We start from the raw sequence: 20,451 nt of genomic DNA on the forward strand, positions 1-20,451 counted from the left end.
CTGTGCTGTGCTTTTTATTCCTGTGACTTATTGATTCCATTAATGGGAGGCCTGTATCTCCCACTCCCCTTCACCCATTTTGCCCATCCCCTACCCACTTCTCCTCTGGCAACCACCAGTTTGTTTTCTGTACTTACAGGTCCGTCTGATTCTGTTTCTCGTTTATTCATTTGTTTTCTTTTTTTAATTTAGAGAAATATTTAAGTAAACATGTCCTCAATAATTAGATTCACCTCAGGAAAATTATGACATACAAGAGTCTTGAAAAAACTTAGAACTATATAAAAATGAATAGAAACGGAGACAAATATGATTGAGTGCTTTGAAATAAAGGTTTGCAAAAAAAAAAAAAAACCCTAAAAGTAAATGGAAAATAATACAAACTGTGAGGCTTTAAGTCAAAACAGAAAATTACTATGACATATATTAATAGCCATCTGGACACAAGTGAAAGTGTGGCAAAAGAAAAGCAAAAGTAATCCTTTGAAAAAGAATAGGAACTGTGTTCCATGGAGTCTTCTTGAAAAATATGCCTCCTTAATCTACCTTCATTCTGCTCCAGTATGACATCAGAACTGCAGTATGTATTCCTTTTAGTGGTACATCACCCATTTTCAGTAAAGTGTCATCAAATGGATTTTTCTTCCTCACCTTCCTCTGCCTTTATGAGTAAGGGAAGAAATGAGATTAAGCCAATCTTTACAAAACATTTTAATTTTTAACAAGTGTTACCATAGGGGCGCCTGGGTGGCTCAGTCAGTTGAGTGCCTGCCTTTGGCTCAGGTTGTGATCCTAGGATCCTGGAATCAAGCCCAAATTGGGCTCCCTACTCAGCAGGGAGTCTCCTTCTTCCTCTCTCTTTCCCCTCTCCCTGTTTCTGAGCTCTCTCTCTCTTACTCTTTCTGTTTCAAATAATTTTTTTAATCCTATAATCCAGCAATTGCACTACTGGGTATTTACCTCAAAGATACAGATGTAGTGAAATGACAGGACACCTGCACCCCAATGTTCATCACAGCAATGTCCACAATAGTCAATTGTGGAAGGAGCCAAGATGTCCTTCGACAGATGAATGGATAAAGAAGATGAGGTCTATATATACAATGGAATATTACTCAGCTATCAGAAAGGATAATTATTTACCATTTACTTTGACGTGGATGGACCTGGGTGAAATTGAGTCAATCAGAGAAAGACAATTATCATATGGTTTCACTCAAATGTGGAATATAAGAAATAGGAAAAGGAACCATAAGGGAAAGGAAGGAAACCAAGTGGGGAAAAATTAGAGAGGAAGACAAACCATGAGAGATTCCTAACTCTGGGAAACAAAAGGTTGTGGAAGGGGAGAAGGGTGGGGGGTAATGTGGTGACTGGAAGACGGGCACCACAGAGGGCAATTGATGGGATGAGCACTGGTGTTATATGATTTGTTGGCAAATTAAATTTAAATAAAATATTTTTTAAAATATTTTTTGTTTTTTTAAAAGAGTGTTACCGTAAATATTAACACTGCAGTTCTACTGATGTAATTTTTTTTTTTTATTTTCACCCAGGTAAATTTTTTTCTATTCATCTAAAGATATATTAAAACATAAACAGATGACTAGAGTCTTTCAGAAATTTAAAGAAATATATTTTATAAAATCATTATCTTGAAAGTCAAAATCTTCCCATTTTAATGATCATGGGAAGAACATGTATTAGAAAATGTATGTTAGGCCACATTAAGTTCAAACTTCCACAGAATGCAGTGACTAAAGATTTATAAGTTTCCCTGATGTTTGGCCAAAAATACACAGTGCATATCATATACGATAAGATAAACTGAAAGTATTTTTTGATGCAAGTGACAGATTAGTGTTTTATTTAGCATTTATTTAGCATTTATTTAGCTTAAATAAGATTTATGCCATAAATAGCTTGATATTTGGCTTTAGAGAGACCATATAATAAGCTCTTACAACAAATTGAGGCTGAAGCTATATATTAGTTAATAAAACCATGCATATCTGAGTTCTTTTACCTTTCTTCATTGCATATGGATTGTGGTCTTTAGTTTTAATATTCTATTTGTGAACACATACGGATTGTTACACTGAATTAACTTCAAAGTGATCCTCAAAAGCCAACTCATAGCCATAACCCATTACTTAAACCTTGATATAGGTAGAGACATATGCAAAACTAGCAGTCCATTTAAGTAATATTAGTGTTGTGACACAAGCCAAAAAACATAACAAAATCCTTTATTTATCTCTCTGGGCTCAGTTAATGTTCAAAATCTGACATCCTCTTTTATTGATCTGAGACCCAGTGACACAAAAGCACACTTTACAAGAATAGCACCACTCAGGAAACAACTATCTTGCATTACTTTACATTCCTTTGTCTGTAATAGAGTTTCAATCTTGTTTATTTCATTTTCTGGGTAAATTCCCTGTCTGTTTCCAACTGCCTAAAGAATTGTTTACTCAAGAAGAGTATCTGATGGCATTTCAAGTCAATAAGGAAAAAATGTATTTTTTAGCATTATATGTAGTGACAGTTGGCTTACCTTATGAAGGAAAAAGTAAAGCTAGATCCTTACTTTAGTATTTATATCAAATAAATCCAGATGAATCAAAGATTTATTCTGAATCATGAAACCAAAATAAGATGGATACTAATTTTAAAAATGAGCAGTTGTTTTTCTTTAAATAACTTTAAGTGGGAAAAGTCTTGCTGAGCAAGGCACAAAAATCCTGAAGCAATAAAATAAACAATTTCTAAATTTGACTAAAATATAAGAATATGTGTATTCTTAAAAATCATTAACTAAAATTTTGACTCTGAAAAATCATAAACAGGTTAAAAGAAAAAAAATAGTCACATGACACAATAAAGTATGTTACTTTAACACGTATATCCATAAGTAATACAGATCCAGAGCCCAACAGAAAACTGGGTAAAGTTACAAACAAGTGCATGAGTGCACGCACACACACAGACACACACACAGAAATGCAAATAATAATGTTTAGAAACTTTTAGAATTAGTAAAAAGCTATCCTTATAAACTTAAGCAGTTGAATATCAGTGACAAAGCTTTAAAAATTTGATACTGTACACTACTAGTAAGATCAGGCGAAAACAGTCACACTCGCACACTCTAGATAGGATTGTAAATTGATCAATCTTTTTTGGACATTTAGCACAATTCTAAATGCAAACACGTCTTGATTCAGTTATTCCACTCACTGGAATCTATTCTGCAAACTCATTTGCACACGATATTAAAATAGATAGCAAAAGGTAGAAAAAAATCACCAACAAAAGACAGAGCTAAATAACGAGAGAATACTATACAAGGACTCCAAAAAAAAAAAAAAAAAAAAAAAAAAAAAAAGAGGAAACCCTACAGATAAAAGCAGCATTCCAATTTTTGCCAAGTCGGAAGCAATCAAAATACAAACAGTATAGTGCATATTTATACTAGAATTTCCAGAAATCTGAAAGAAGAATTGAGGCAGAGAAAAAGATTCAATATTTATTATATTCCCTTTTGTAAAAAATTTCCATGTGTAAAAGTTACTTCACAAGAATTTTTAAACTTTAAAATGTTAGGACCTTGAGAATCTAAATTCTAATTTTTTCCATGTTTTAAGCTTTAAATCGTTCAAAATACCAAAATTTTATTATTCACAAATATTTTAATTCTTTTATATTTTTTCTATACATTAAAACTACATCTTTTTTTCAGATTTATTTATTTGAGAGAGAGGGAGCACAAGCATGGGGAGCAGGGGCAGCAAGGCAGTGGGGGAAGAGAATCCCAAGCAGACACTCTACTGAGCACAAAGCCAGGCAAAGCTCAACAGCCCTGAGATCGAGAACTGAGCTGAAATCAAGAGTCAGGCACTAAACCAACTAAGCCACCCAGGTGCCCTTACATCATTTTTTTAGATAATTAGAATCTTCTACCTGAAATACTCAAACTGCTATAATAATCAAAGTTTAGATTATACAAAATCTCACAAGAGAACTAGTAGTATGTTAGTTCAAATTATTCAAAGTAACCATACATAGCAACATTTTTAACTATTTCATAAAACTTACTATTTTAAAATTGTAACTTAATTATTCAGTAACAAGTTAAAATAGTATTTATGGCAATTATATAATATAGCCCATATCTAATTAATTTATATAAAGACCACCCAGCAATTTCCATAGTGTACACCAGTTCAAATAACTTAAAACATTTTGGCAGAAAAGGAAAAAAAGAAAATCATGCAAAACAAAATATAAATTATCAAATCTGATTCAAAAATTACAATGCTTTTTGACAAATCTTCAATTCATATTATAGTTAGTATCACTACTTCCTCATTTGGCCACCCATTTTTCAACAATATATTCTAAATCAGCATATAAGATCATTATTTGTCAGCTTCCATCAAGACCATTTTATGGTTTTTTTCACGATTTTTGGAATTACCATTGCTACTTTTAAGATACTTTGATTCAAATGTAGTTCCAAGGTACTTAAGAATATTTATAAATAATCTAGAAGCCATGATTACACACAAACATAATAAGAAGATCCACCTAGCCGACCTAGATTAACTACTACCTTTGTTATAAAAAAGATGTTGGACCTATGAATAATTTCCAACACAGAAACCTTATCTTTCTTTGTCACCTCAGACATCATCAAAGGATTGGCATAAAACAGAAATCTGCTAAAAGTTTGAGAAAAGAGGTAAAGAAGAAAATCCTGTTAAAAGTTTTAATCCATACTAACAAGGTTGACATAAGTATTTTGAAGATAAGAATTTGACTTTTATCTGATGCCTTCTACCTCAGTCCAAATCAAAAGTCACTAATATAACTTTATCTTGTTAACATATGGATTTGTTTTAAAAGAATACCTTTGACCCAAGTTCTTAATACCCTAAAGATTTCACATGCTGATTACTGCAATAAGAGGCAGCATCAGATTAATGAAAGTTAACCTAAAATGAGGTAATGAATAGTTTATGAACAAAGAAACATTTTAGCTCATTCATGGGCTTTCCTTATTTTTACTTATTGTCAGTGGTTACATGCCCTCAAAAAGTGTCTCTCTATTCTCCAAAAGAAGTGGTTTCTAGACAAATAGTTATTTGAGAGTTTTTCAAAACCTTTGAGACCTTTCCAACACAACAGGAGCAGGAAAAGAGAGCCTCCCTTATTCCCGCTGAGGAAGGAACTTGTAGGGAAGCTGACAATGGGCCAACCAACCAGCAGCAAATTGCAGATAATTGATCCACAGGGAAGAAGTCACAAAGAACCTGTCCTGTGTTTAAGGTCACTGTATTCATGGGAAACATCTACCATCATTTTTACTTGCTCAAATATATTGATGATAAAAGTAGTAACTGAATAAAATTAGATATTCACAATTAAAGCTAACCAGAATCTACCATTTTGTTACCTTATTCATGATTTTCAGTTCTATCTGTTGAATTTGGGGGAGAAGGAAGGTTTGTGGATCAAGAACACACTAAAATTATTATAAGGTGTGCATATTCATCAGTTTCCTAACAATGACTATAGAATAAAACCCTAATCTCTAATATTAGTTGGAATGGCCATATTAAAGAAGCTTATTAATTTGAAAACTACATAGAGGGCTAAATTAGATCTCCTTAGCTACTTTCTCTTCCATGCATCTATAAGAATGGAGCCAAGGGGCACGTGGGTGGCTCAGTCAGTTAAATGTCTGACTCTTGATTTTGGCTCACGCCATGATATCAGTGTTCTGGAATCAGTGGCAAGGCTGTGTCTGATGTGTGCTTAGCAGGGAGTCAGTTTGTCCCTCTCCCTCTGCTCCTCCCATCTCTCTCTCTTTCTGTCCTCCCTGTCTCTCTCTCTCAAATAAGTAAATAAATCTTAAAAAACAAAAGGATGAAGCCAAGTATATGTAACTAACATACACAAAGGGGGATTGAAACCACTAAAATTAGCAATTAATCGCTGTAGTATATTGGGCAACTATTGTCATTTAAATTTGACAGTTATATTATGAGGCAGGTATCATAATGACTCTCATTTTACAGAAGAAGAAACATGATTCGAAAGTTTAGCTGATATATAGAGAGTCACATAACTGGTAAATGTTGGAGCCATAATTTCAAACCCATATCTGCTCATTTTAAGACACTAGCTTCACTGCCACCTAGGATGGGGAAAGGCTCTGGCCTAGGAAGCAGCAGGCTTGTTTTGCAGGCAGGAGCTCCTCCACAAACCAGCAGTAGCTTAGAACAATTCACTTAATTTGATTTCTTATCTGGAAATCAATATAATAAATCCATTTGTCCTATAAACTTTACATAGCTTCTACAGTAGAGACCAAACAGAGCTGCAAATGTTTTTGAAAAGATGAAAGTGAGACCTAAATACAAAGCAATCAAATACATAAGCTCTCTGAAGGCAAGAATTTTATTCTCCTTCATTGCTGTGAGCCTGCTGTTTGGTTTCCAGTAAAGCGTTAGGATACACAGAGGAAGGGATATTTGGATTATTTACGACAAACTAATTAAGGCCATTCATTTTCTCATTTAAGCCCCCCCAATAATATCAGGCGTGAGAAGGAAACAGCTTCATTCTACAAAGAGCAAAACATGCTTCGTATCATAAAGCTATTGATCATATTCAAACCAATTTGCCTGACTTCAAAGCCTCTGTTCTCTTGACCGCTTTTAATTTAAATAAATATAGTGTAATTAATTAAGTGAAATAAAACATTAGGAATCTATAGTGTGCACAGTTCAAAAAAGATATCAAACAATATCTTAATTATGTGCTAGAAAGATCTACCAGGGATAAAAGAGTTCCAAGTTGCTGATATCCTAAATGTAAGTGAAAAGCTACAAAGGGAAAGATGTAGTACCACCCGGGTTTCAGCACCTTCAGTCTTTAAAAATTATTTTCATAATTTAGTGCACGAAGCATAACTTTAAGTGGCTTATGTGGTTTATTTTACTAGTTTCGTCTTTGCCACCAAACAACATATGCCCTGCCCTGGTATACACACAGTAGGAACAGGCTCCAACAAGAACCCAGAAATGCAATTTTCTTGATCACCCACCTCTTATATCAATACACGTCAAAACTGCCTAAAGATCCTAACACAGAAAGTAACGGTAAGAGTTGCCTCATCTTCACGCCACCAGATGCGCCAAACACAGTGCACAGTGTATATGCCTACTGTGTACCTTCCAAACAACCTTGTATTGCATGATTCCCTTTTACAAAGGTAGAAACTGAGACTCACCTAGATTACATTTGTCTAATGCCACTCGTCGAACAATAGGACTAGAATTTGGTTCCAGGTTCAGACTCCAGTCAATGCTATTCTATCATCCATGACATCAAGCTGCAAACTGCATGCGTTAATGATTAAGATGACAATCCTTGACTTGTCTGTGTTCTGAGTATAAAGATGAGGATTTCTAGTTCTTCCCATCAAAGAACTAAAGCTACATAGTGTCTTGACATTTCCTGTGAATTGTTGCCTGGCTTCCTAAAATTTCCTCTCCATATGTAAATCAGTAATAACACCAAAATTTTGTAGAAACAAAAAAGCTGGTAAAACAAATAAAGCTATAAATTGTGAAAGTGCTTGGGAATTTTTTTTTTGTGTGTGTGCTTGGGAATTTTAAAGCTCAATATCTCTATTTCAGATGGAAACTAAAAACAAGATTGGAATTTTTCAATTCCTCACAACACATGAATAAAGAAAAAAACCATGACGTAAGCTGAAATGTATCCTTCCAGAAAAACTAGCAAGGCACATGCCTTTCCTATCACCCCTGGAGATCATCATTTCCAGAATCTTCTTTGTCAAAGGCTTGAGATAAAGGCTTTCTTTTTTTTTTTTTTTTTTAAAGGAAGCCCTTCCTCCTGTGGTTGCTCTACAACTCTAGAGTTGTAGGAGCAATTTCTGTGGTAGCTGGATCATGGAAAACAGTCTCTCTAACATTCGTAATCCACAATAAATAGCTTACATGAAGCCCTTAAGGAATAAGTTAAAAATGTTCCAAATTAGTATCACTAAAATATATATGACAATATTTTCAAATATATTGACCAAACTGATCATCCTTATAACCTTATTCTTTGGATTGAAACTACTCATTGTGCTCTGTATTTCAGTGCCAAAATGTCCTTTAAATTTTTTTTTAATGATTTACTTTAATGACAAAAATTATACATTGTTTGTGAACTATCATTAATTTTGTTGAATGTTCTTCCAAGATGCTAATAGATTTTTAAATATAACTAGGATTGTTAAAATATTATTTAGGTGTTGAAGAAATCCCAGGATAACACACTAAAAGATAAATTTTTCTGTGTTCCACTGATGAGCCCTATTAGCATTTATCATGCAGTTGCTCAGTTGCTACAAATGTCTCAGGAACCCAAATAGGAGGTAAAGTTTGTTATGATTCAGCGCACGCCCCTCCTAAATTCAAAGTCTAGTAGGATGTTCCACATTACATATTTTTATCTACAATGTTTTCCAAAACTTTTCAGTCAGTATTTTACCTCATAATTACCAAGCACAATTTTTTTTTTACAAACTCAGAAGAATACAGTGTCTAAAACTGGTGTTTTGCATAGAAGCATGAAAGATGCCTCTTTTCCTTCTTGTCTTCCTCTGGAAGTAGCCAACAGTTTCTATTTGTCAAAAGTGATATTAATGTTAGACTTCACTGTTTTGTAGTAGTTCAATGCCAGTGTAGATGAAGACTGACCATAGACTTGCAAATTGGGGTACTCCAAGTCAAAGAGAAGCTTAACGGAAGAAGAACGTTCAGTTCTCAATTCCTACTGCCCTACCTAGTACACCACATCACACTGCCTCTTAGAATTTATCCTGCTTTTCCATGGCCCTCTTCCCACACTCTAAGAAATCTGGCAGTTTTGATTTATAATAAAGAAAAGAAATACTTTCCCCTTGGGCCTGAAGATATTTATTTCAAAATATTTATTCCATTCTATCCTTTTAGTCGTGCATAAGAAATAAAAAACATATGATTAAACTGCTGACATCCTTAACTGCAATGAAACGAACACCAGAGCTAGGGGAACTGCAGAATGAAAACTAAATCTGAAAGAGAATAGGACTGGACTGTAATGTAAAGCCTTAATATCAGCTGCAAAGGCTACAATCTGAGAAAATCTTTTTTTACATCAAATTATGTAACTTGAGTTTCAATTAAAATTATGCTGAAGTTAGAAATAACCGACTAAGGCCAAATTCTCTTAAAAGGATGAAAAATCAGGTAAAACACAGGTAAGATCACTGCATTTTAATATAATTTTGTTCAGTTTATATAACCATATTCCTATCATTCCTTTCAATATAATTGGGTAATTTGTAAAGTTAAGACCAAAAATATTTGCATTGCAGGAGTATCTCATGAGGGTCACTGAAATTCAAGCAGAGTGAAAGTGTGAGAGGACCATAAAACAAGTGAGTATCAGGGGTGCCTGGGTGGCTCAGTGGGTGAAGCATCTGACTTTGGCTCAGGTCATGATCTCAGGGTCCTGGGATGAAGCCCTTGCATGGTGTTCCCCACTTAGTGGGGAGTCTGCTTGTCCCTCAGCCCCTCTTCTTGCTCATGCCCTTTCTTAAATAAATAAGATCTTTTTAAAAAAGTGATTATCATAGTATTTATCAATGAATTGTACACGAAGGGTTAATAAATTCTGTACAAATATGATGACTTATTCAAAACCTTTTGAACAAACTAAAATTCAGGCACTCAGTTCAAACCAGTTTGTGCTCATATTTTAAATACTGAAATAGTAAGGAAAAAACATAGGTATCAACAAACCCATACATAAACTACATGACACTATGAAGTAAAATTCTTTATAAGAACAATCTAAATAGTAAAACCATGATGGGTGCATGTGTCATTTATTTGAGAAATGTGAAAAGATATGAACATGAAAGCAATCTAAGAAAACTCTCCTTTAAATTCCCTTCCTACAATGAACCCTGTATTCTCCCAAATTTATTTGTTCTATCCAGTTGAAGACACTTACAAATGTCAAGGCTCTCAGTTTTAAAACTGGCTTTGACCTTAAGCTACAAATCACTAGGAAACATTTTAAATTATTTTTTCAATATGTTAATTAATTTACAAAAACTAAAAGTCTATAACAAGTTGAGGTATTTCTGCTAAAGCAAATTATCAATAGAATGAAAACAGGGAAAGCTAAATTACTAGAAAATAAATCCTTAAGGTAAACTGCTACAGAAAAAAAAAAAAAGCACGCGTATAAAAATATCACACACATTAGTGCAAATGTTAGAGCAACTATGCTCTAACACATAGTTTATGGTCCACAACCATAAACTGTCCATAAACTCCTCATTCTGAGATATCCTTTAAAAGAAAGAAAAGAGAGAGAGAGAAAAAAAAAAAACCCAAACCCTGTAATTTGGTACTTCAAAAAAAATTGCACTGAAAAATTAACACAGAAAATTGTGGTATATTATATTGTGGGCGTAAGGGGAAGACTGACAATTTTGAAGCCATTCAAGGAATATGTACAGTCACATTTTCAGGAAAATCTGAAACTAAAATGGAAGCTGAGCACACCCACTCTCAGGGCCCTTATAATGGAGCCTCGCATTCTAACCACTAGCACCGACCATGGCTTTGGCATCACTGGAACAGCATTTGTAAATCCTCTTTAAAGGGTATATTCTACTCATCTTCAGCAAATCATTTTAACATATAACAATGTACCATAAGGAATAAAGATGATAACTTTGAACATATCCAGCTTGTAGATGAAAATGAAAAATATATTATACCTCTATCTAAATAGGATATGAGGCAGACGCCAAGTAAGTTGTTTCTTTTGAAACCAAAATGGATTGGAAAAGCAAAATTCTGACTTTAAAAGATATAATTCTATAATAAGAAAATCTGCTATAATATTAAATGTGTCTAATTAGACAAATAATCACGAAGTCCCTCAGTGCACTAGGAACTAGGCTAGGGTTTGTAAAGGATACAAAGACAACAATGGTATGGTCCTGCCTCCTTGAAGAAGGCCACATTTTCATTACCTAGGTTAATTTTTAGATGATTTCATTCTATCAATTAAAATTATTGAAAATGACAAAATAAATTGAATAGTACTGAAAAATAATAAGTGTCAGATTCGTAATCAACTGCACTGTGAGAACCACATTCATCTTTTTTTTTTCCAAATCAGTAAAATCAGCTTTGAAAAACATTGTGATGTTTGATTTTTTTTTTTAATTGGGAAGATTTTGAGATTTTAACTTTGAATTCGACAACTAATTACCCTATTGTAGTGAAGAGACCTAGTCGTATAAGAGGTTTGGCAATTAGTTATTCAAATCACTGGAGAAAAATCTCAGAAATTTTAGCTGAAAATTGCCATAATAAAACAGCTAATATTTTAATCATATCTAGGGAAGCTTCAGTAAAATCCATTTGGGAAAAAAATACAAGAAAAGGAAATATAATTTATCCAGTAGCTGCTACTATCCCAATCAAACGTTTAAATCAAATACAAGATTTCAGCTGTGTAATGTATCCTTTGTTCACTTAAAAAAATCCCTATTTAAATTTAAATTTTATTTCCTGTCATAGCATTTGTTCTGCAAATAAGTATTTCCGTTGACTTTTTTTCAAAGGGGAGGAAAAAGAGAAGGAAGAGAGGAAGAGGAAGGAAGAAACCATACTCTGAAGACTCAATTATACAGCAATGTATGCTGGAATAGTTAGGAAAGAATTGAAGTTTTCCTTAAGAATTGGGGGCGGGGGGGGGGCATCTAGGAGGTTCAAAAGTTTGTAGTGTTATTGGAAGAGATTATGAGAGGATCTGAGGTCTGGGCATGAATCAGCATTCTACTGTCATAATGTCACAGTGCAATGATCTTATCACTTTAAAGGCTTGATGTGAAACGGAACTGTTCCATATCTCTTGAGTCAGCGGGTTAAGCCTGCAAGACCTCAAAAAGGAATAGCACAGAGATAAATTCTCATTAATATTAAGTTTCTATCTTTCATATAGCATTTTTGTATTTAAATACTTAATTTCTTTTATAAAATAGAATGTCTGATGCGATTCTCTGATTTCTGTTTAGAATAATGTATCATTTTCTCCAAATTCTCTTGTAATAAGTGAAGTATGAAAGTTTAACTACAAAAAAAAACCTTAGTGACAAATTAGTTATCCTTACATATAAAAAGCTATTTCTTTCTTTTTAACCCCAAATTCAATGTAACAATACACCACCAGATTGTAAGGTACTGTGTTCTGGTACACGTGTCCATGGTACCACGTATTTTTATTTTTGCTTAATAGTATCCAAGTTGATCCTAGTTTTGTGAAATTTTTGCATCTGCTGGTAACTCCAAGTTTTAGAAATTGTCTCAGTAAAAATGGCAAGACATGGTAGCCTAGGCCATCTATAACCACTTACAATCTATACACACAAACATATGCATGCTCACACATATACGTACATATTCGCAGTCGCATTCATGCAAAATGCAATAAAGGTTTAGCAAACATGCAGTAATTCGGTGAACAAAGATATACAATTCCAACAATCCTCAACTAAAATTCAATGATAAGAAATACACCTTAAGAATGATATCTGGAGAAGCAAAGTTAAAAAGCCGAAAAAAACACAACTTTAAAATTCTCTCATTTCTAAGAGCATTTATAATCAATGTTGTCTCTGGATGCCTTAATTAATTATTTATTATTATTATTAATCAATTTTACAAGGATATTCAAGATAATCTATATAAATTCAAAGGCACTCTGTTTAGAAGGCCTTGGAGTTCTTTTTCAAACAGCAGGTTAAGTGAAGTTTTTCAAAGTAAATGCCCTTTATATATTTTTTCAATTTCTCTAAATAAATGTGTTTACAATGTCTCAAAAGGTATTTACTGTGCGCAACAGTTTTATGAAAGAACAATACTTTCTCCAACATCCCCATCTGCTGGCTTAGAGAAAAAGTAGATTTTTATCTGCTATTTCTTTAAATATTTTTATAGTTTTATAGAATTGAAATATAAAATTATTAGATTATTTTAAAATTGACAGCGATTTGTCAAAGTCATTCATAGAAAAATAGAAAAGATTCTGAAGAGGAATTTTAATCTTTAAAAGTTTTCATTCTAAAGCCCTATGGGATCCAATACTCATATTTGTAGCTGCTTTAGACAGTTTTATTTTAAAGAAATTTTGGTAATGATCACAGAATCAGTTTATTACATTTTTGGAAAATGTAAAGATATTTAGTATTTTCCTAAAATTTGTGGGTTTTTTCAACTATATATATACAATATGCAGTGTGTACACATATGACAAAATCAAATTTATTATTTTCAAAAAAATTGAATTACTCTAATACATTGCTTTTGTAGGAGAACTATTAGAATACATTCACATCCTCATACTAAGGTTCTTAGACCTAAGGCCGTTATGGCCAGTGCATACTGGAGGCCTCAAGGTCTACAAGACGTTGAAAGCTACTCAGAAGAGCGCAGAAGGAAAAGGTTAAAAACAAAGTAACTCCTATGAGAAAAGTATTCATTTATTCTCTGACAACCGGAAGGCACTCAATAAATATTGAAAGAAGAAAGGAAGGGAAGAGGCAGACAGGAATGGAAGGAAGGAGGGAGGGGGGAAGGAAGGAAGGAGGGAAGGAAGGAAGGAAGGAAGGAAGGAAGGAAGGAAGGAAGGAAGGGAGGGAGGAGGGAAAGGAGAAAGAAGAGAGGAGGAGGGAAAGAAGGGAGGGAGGAGGAGGGAAAGAAGGGAGGGAGGAGGGAGAGACGAATGGAAGGAAGGAGGGAGGGAGGGGGAGGGAAGGAAGGGAGGAGGAGGAAAGGAAGGGAAGAAGGCAGAGGGAGAGAGGAATGGAAGGAAGGAGGGAGGGGGAAGGAAGGGCAGGAAAGAAGGAAGGGCAGAGAAGGAAAGGAAGGGAAGAGGGGAGGAGGGAGAGAGGAATGGTAGGAAGGGGGGAAAGAAGTGAAGAGGAGGGAAAGAAGGAAAGGAGGAGGAGGGAAGGAAGGGAAGAAGGGAGAAGATAGAGAGGAATGGAAGGAAGGAGGGAGGGGGGAAGGAAGGGAAGAAGGGAGGAGAAGGGAAGGAAAGGAAGAAGGGAGGAGGGAGAGGAGAAAGAAGGGAGGAGGAGGGAAAGAAGGGAGGGAGGAGGGCAGGAAAGGAAGAAGGGAGGAGGGAAAGAAGAATGGAAGGAAGGAGGGAGGGGGAAGGAAGGAAGGGAAGGGAGGAAGAGAGGAGGAGGAAAGGAAGGGAAGAAGGGGGAGGGAGAGAGGAATGGAAGGAAGGAGGGAGGGGAAGGAAGGAAGGGCAGAGGAAAGGAAGGGAGGAGGGAGGGAGAATTTTTTGAAGCCCATCTCTAGTCTGAACTGCTAAATACATCAGATGCTAGTCTTTTTTTTTTTTTTTTCTGGTTTTATGGTTTGAATTTTCTCATATTAAAGGCTTATGTTTTAACAGCTTTCAGGGAAAAAAAATTGTACTACCTCTAGCTAAGAAGAAAGAGGAAAGGAAAGGGGGGGAGGATGGAGGGGAGTGAGAGAGAAAGAAAGAATTGGAAATCTGTCTTCATTTCCTCAGGTACCCATGGAAACAAATGGGAACAAACAGGTACTTTCCTTATCCCACTGTGACTGTGAAAGGGAAAGACGTGGGAGCTTGGTGCCCTGCACATTTTACCCAGTTAACAATATAATGACTTCATTCCATTTGCATAACCTTAACCATTTGGTGGACAGTGCTGGATCCTTAAATCAACGTCAACCTAAACATTTCCAAATAAGTTCCTTTATCTCAGGAACAAAATTAAATTAGTGAACTAATTTCTTTTCTATCTTGAAATTGTATTATTAAGTCATAAAACTCCACTTTCTTGATGCATACATTTAACCCTATGGGATTTTTACCATTTAACTAGGTGAAACAACAAGCTACTTTATGAAAATTGGTGGATGATACATACTTTAAGAATGGAGTTAAAGAAAAAAAATACCTTAGATTTCTGGAGGAAATTAGAGAAAGTCATTTTGGTTTTAACTCTCAACATATTTGCTGCTGCTGCTTCCACTTCCTATAGTAAAGAATAGTGGACCAAAAAGGCAAGCACTGGAGAAAAACCCTGAGCAGGATTAAAATGATCAAGCCTCATCTTGACAAATTTGATTATAGAGATTTCCATTCATTTCTTGACTACTGACTTCACGATTGTAACTTACGTGAACATAAAGAGTTAAACTAATTTCACAATTTTCTCTTGCCCTTGGCAAAACAAAAAGAGATGAAGAAGGATACAACACTCCCAATTCATTTTACAAGCTCTAGATTGTAAAATTCCCAAGGGAATGAAGAAACTGAGTCACAAATGTTATTTGTTCAGTCACCGAGTCAACGTCAACTCCAGAAAATTCTATCCTATGTGTCTCTTTTGTATAACAATGTCTCATTAGTTCTCTTTGGCAATCAGTAAGATTACTTATACCATGGGAGTGGCACATGCCAAACTTAAAAAGGCATTCAGTTGCTCACCACAATTTGTTTTAGTCTTGGAATAATGACCCATGGAAGAGTAATTTTGGGATCTGGAGACATGCACTCAGCTTCATTTTCTGAGGGAAAAAAAAAAAATCTGTACCAAATGAAGATTTGGCTTTCCCCGTTTCTCAGAAGTGCGATCAAATGAAATTGTGCATGTATGTTTTCGATGAACTTCATGTGCTATGGGTGGAAATTCATGGAGTTATATAGTGTCCTAATATATATATATATTTTTCTGTCCGCAAATCTTATTTCAATAAAATCTATAATAAAAATAAATCTATTCAAAGATACTGACACTGAGGACCTAAGCCAGTCACCTAACCTAAACCAAAAACAATCTTCAATCTTAACAAAGCCCCAACACAGTCATTCAAACTCTCCTGGAATAAAGGAATATTCATTTTATGCAGTGGACATCGCTGTCATTTTCTCAATCAAGCCCTCCCGTTATTTTCACCAATGAGTGAACTTCTCAAACACTGACCATTTTCAAAAGCGTACCCTGTCCATGAACTCTCACACGGTTTTAAAAATCTACATTCTCTGAATAATCACAGTCTGGCCTTGGCCTCAGTACTTTTCAAGCATTTGCACACTGGCATACAGCGAACAGACAGTAGATACTTAGCACAGGTGTATGTTAAATTCATAATTCAGGAAAAAAAATAGAAATAGGATGTCAAATCAAGTAACGTAAATCTGTAGGGTAATGAGTCAAGTAGAAAAACTTGCAATCATTAAACTACCGCGGCTTCTTTGTATGTGTCCCTGTACTGAAAATTTTCAAGATACTGTTCATGTTCTTCTACGGAGATTTTGGGTTTTAAAGCTGCAAATCCGCTTTAAGTCTCCCTCTGGGTCTCTGCCTCTCAATCTCTCCCTGCACCCCCGCCCCTTTCGGCATCTTTTCTCATTTGATCTCAACATTTGAAGAAAATCTACAGCACTGAAACCTTCCCAAATGGGTTCTTTGTAAACAATCGGACGGTAGGCACCTCGCATGGCCCTGATCATGTCCCTGTTCTGTCCGTAAACGGGAATTGCTCCATTTCTTCCTCCGAGGGGTGGTCGTTTTTCTTTTTCTTTTTTAAAGATTTTATTCATTTATTCATGAGAGAAACAGGGAGAGAGAGAGAGAGAGAGAGAGGCAGAGACCCAGGCAGAGGGAGAGGCAGGCTCCACGCAGGGAGCCCGACGCGGGACTCGATCCCGGGACCCCGGGGTCACGCCCTGGGCAGAGGCAGGCGCTAACCGCTGAGCCCCCAGGGGTCCCCGGGGTGGCAGTTTCAAAGGGAGCCCCGATGCTCCCGATAGCGTGGCCGAGCTACCCTCACCCGATGTGGGCCAGCAGGCTGCCCAGGGTGGGAGCAGGGCAGCGAGCTCGGGACAGCGGAGCCCCCACCCCGTGCCCCCCGCTGTGGACTGAGCACCGGGCACGTTAGGGCAGCGAAGCCTGGCGGGTCCCGGGGTCCGGCGGGGGGGGAGGGGGACGGCAGGTGCAGGGAAGGGCGCGGGGGCGGGGGCGGGCCCCTCGGTGAACCTTCTGGACCCCATCGCCCGGGTCCCGGGGCCGCGCCTGCAGCCGGGCCCAGCGCCGTCGCGCGCCCCGGGGCCACCGCAGGCACGACAATGGCCTGTCGGCGACTTGCCGGGTCTCCAGGGGGCCTCCCCGGCGCTCGGGCCTCCCCCGCCCGCCGGGAGCCCCGGGCCTGCGTCAGCCCCGCTCCCCGCGCGCGCCCCTCGGGGGGCCTTATGTAACCGCCCGCACCCCGCTCCGCGCCCCCGCAGCACCTCGTCCCGTCCAAGCGGGCGACCCGGGGCCCGCGGGTTCGAACCCCGGGGCGGGCTGGGGCGCGGGCGGTCCACCGTGGGTCCCTCCGGCAGCCCCGCCGCGCGCCCCGGGGCCCCAACGTGCTCCCTGCGGTCGGGGTGCGGGCGGGGGGGCTTCTCCAGAAGCCTGGAGACGAGCTGGGGGCCCCGCCAGCTCCAGCTCCAGCTCCAGCTCCAGCCCCCACCCCACCACCCTAGTGCGCACACTCTTCGACGCCTTTTGCTCCCTCCCCACCCCCCCACCACGCCAGCGGGGGTCCCCGAGATTGCAGCCACTTTCTCCCTGCGCCGTCACACGCACGCGCGTGTGCAGCCGCTCACACCCACACACACGCACCACCCGGCCCTCGCGGGCGCTCCGCGGGCAGCATCCGAGAGGCATGAATATTCATTACTTACAAGCGTTGGTGACTGCGAAGCTGTTGGCCACCTCCAAATTGTCGATGTGGGGAGTCAGCCTGAACTCCGAAGTGGAAAACTGAACCATCCCTACCCGAAATGCACTGTATTCCTGGTCGGCGCCCCTGGGAAACAGCCCCCCTGCGGAGAACAAGCACCAGGCATAGGGGTGTCAGCGCCGGGAAGGGAGCGGGGAGCCCCGCGGCCCCGAGGCGCTCGCCCCCGCGCACAGGCCGGACGAGCCCATCGACCCACCCGCGCAGCGGCCAGCTCGGCTCCAAACGGTAGCCAAGGGGTCAGGGCAGAGGCGCGAGCCCGGGGCCGGGCAGGGGGCCAGAAACCTCAGCCTCTGCCGGTGACCACCGGCTTGGCGTTCAGACCCCCACCCCCCCCCACCCCGAGGATCCGAACCAAGAGGAGCGGGTCAAGGCAAAATTAATAAAATGTGGGGACCCGACACCAGAACACCGTTCCCTCTACCGTTTCCCCCTTCGCTGCATGCTCAGAAAAACATGTATATTCTAGGCGGTTTAAATCTGGAATGCAGTCAAGGTATGACATAAGTCTACATGACATGAATTAATTTGTCCACGGTGAACAAAGATTACCACCCAATTAGGCACAATTCAAAAGCAGAGCACAAAAGGGTACCTACCTATCTGTATGCTGTTAGAAGAGACACCAAAAATCAGTCCCCATAAAACAGGAGAAAGGAGGACAGATATATGCATAATCTTTTGCATTTCCAAGAAAAGTAGAGCATCCACAAAATACCCCCTCTTTTTTTTCTTTTTCTTTTTTTCCTTTTCCTTTTCCTTTTCCTCCTCTTCCTTCCTTGGCGGTTTTCCTCAGCAAATTAGATCCTCTGCATCTTGAGGCAGCAATTTAGCACCAAGCTGCTGAAAACCTGAAGTGGAGGCAGAAGAATTGCTATTCCCCAGGTCCTGCTGGGGGCTGCTGCTGCCGCCCTGCGCCCCGCGCCTGCTCCCGAAGTCCGGAGGACTGGCTGGATGCAGTTTTCAGCGGAGCTGCCGCTGTGGTTCCAGTGTCTTGGAATATTCAGCCCCCTCCGGTGCGCTCACACACACTCACCCTCTCCGCGCTCCTCTCCCTCTCCCTCTCCCCTCCGTCTCACACACACACACACACACACACACGCACACGCAAGTCACAGAGGACCAGGCAGTCCCGGGCGCGCGTGCGCGAGTCGAGGCAGGCCCCGGCGCGCGCGCCCAAGCCCTCCCCTGCCGCCTCCCCCCCCTCCCCTCCCCTCCCCTCCCCTCCCCTCCCCTCCCCCTCCCCTGCACCCCGCGCCCCGCGCCCCGCGCTCCGAGCCGTGCAGCCGCAGCCCCCGGGCCGGACCTCGGCTCTCGAGAGCGGTGGCGCCTCCCCGGAGCGCCGCTGCCTTTCAGCACCGAGGACAGCGCCCGGCCCCGGCTCCAGCCCCGGCCCCGGCCCCGGCCCGGCTCGCGCTACCTTTGTGCCGCCGCCGCCGCCGCGGAGATGCTCCAGCCTGGACCACACGCCTGCAAAGCCGATTTCCGGCTGCTGTGCAGAAGCCGAACCGCTCATTGTCGCCGGCGAGGCGCTCTCTCGCCAGGCCCCGCTGTGTTACATTGGATTTTTCTTTTCTTTTTTCTTTTTTCTTTTTTTTTTTTTTTTTTTGTGGTCGTGGTTTTCATTTCCTAGAGCCTGCGAAAACTCACTCGCCTAGCGAGGTGGACGAACGCTCAGACCGTGCGTCTCGCCCCGACCCAGCCAGAGAGCGAACAAGGAAAACAAAATACCCATCGAGGAACTGTTCCAGAATCGGGAAGTTTTGCTACATGTGATGTAGCCAGCATCCAGGGAAAAACAAAAACAAACAAAAAACAAAAAAACAAAAAACAAACAAACAAAAAAAGAGACCCAAATTCTTTCTTTAAAAACTAAAGCCGCACAGGAGGAGGTAAAGACTGAATCTTTGCAATACTTTGCATGGATGTCCCATCCTGAGAGTGTCATGGGCCCTAATGCCAACTCGCAGAGCCAGCTGAGGGCAGGTCCCGCAGACCTCACTGCAGATTCTCTCCTACAGTAAAAACATGTAGACTTGGCTCTGTAGAAGCCCCTTCTGCACTGAAAGCAGAAGACTGCGTTTCAAGGAAAGGCTCCTAGGGGAACAAGGAGATGAAGTGAGTCTAGAAAGATCGTTGAGCTGCACGGTCTTTCGCAGGGACGTAGTGAGAAACCAGGTATTCCACCGCGTTTTGGCCCTGAGTTTTGAGAAATCATTGCCCGGAGAAAATAAGCTAAGTTTTCGTGAGTTTAAACCCGAGGGCTTGAGATCACTGCGGAAGAAAGATGAGGTTAGGGATTCAAAGTTTGTGGGAAGGGAGTTGATGGGGAGGATCTAAGACCAGACTTCCCCCTGCGGAATTTATGCACTTCGCGGTGCTTGCCAAGCAGTTGCCTGGGAACCTGCTCTGGCAATTCCTTCTGCTGCTTCGAAAAGTCTTAAGTTTTATGGCTTTTTTTGGTTTAAACAAAGAAATAAAAGAAGGTCGAGTACAAGGGACTGTTTCCAGAAGGCAGTAGATTGGAGCC

General features: G+C 39.7%; 1 protein-coding gene across 3 annotated transcripts in view; it reads right to left on the bottom strand.

The window, feature by feature from the left end:
* Positions 1-18,990, bottom strand: part of GRIA2 (glutamate ionotropic receptor AMPA type subunit 2) — a 152,486-nt gene extending 133,496 nt beyond the window's left edge. For all 3 annotated transcript variants that reach the window (XM_041737789.1, XM_041737788.1, XM_041737790.1), the window contains exons 1-2: positions 18,521-18,990; positions 17,866-18,006 (exon numbers count right to left, since the gene is read on the bottom strand). In XM_041737789.1, coding sequence (XP_041593723.1) covers positions 17,866-18,006; positions 18,521-18,608 — 229 coding nt within the window. In that variant the 5' untranslated portion in view covers positions 18,609-18,990. The remainder of the gene's footprint in view (positions 1-17,865; positions 18,007-18,520) is intronic.
* Positions 18,991-20,451: the final 1,461 nt, after the last annotated feature.

The sequence above is a fragment of the Vulpes lagopus genome, chromosome 23 (genome assembly GCF_018345385.1).
Source record: "Vulpes lagopus strain Blue_001 chromosome 23, ASM1834538v1, whole genome shotgun sequence".
NCBI classification, from domain to species: Eukaryota; Metazoa; Chordata; class Mammalia; order Carnivora; family Canidae; genus Vulpes; species Vulpes lagopus.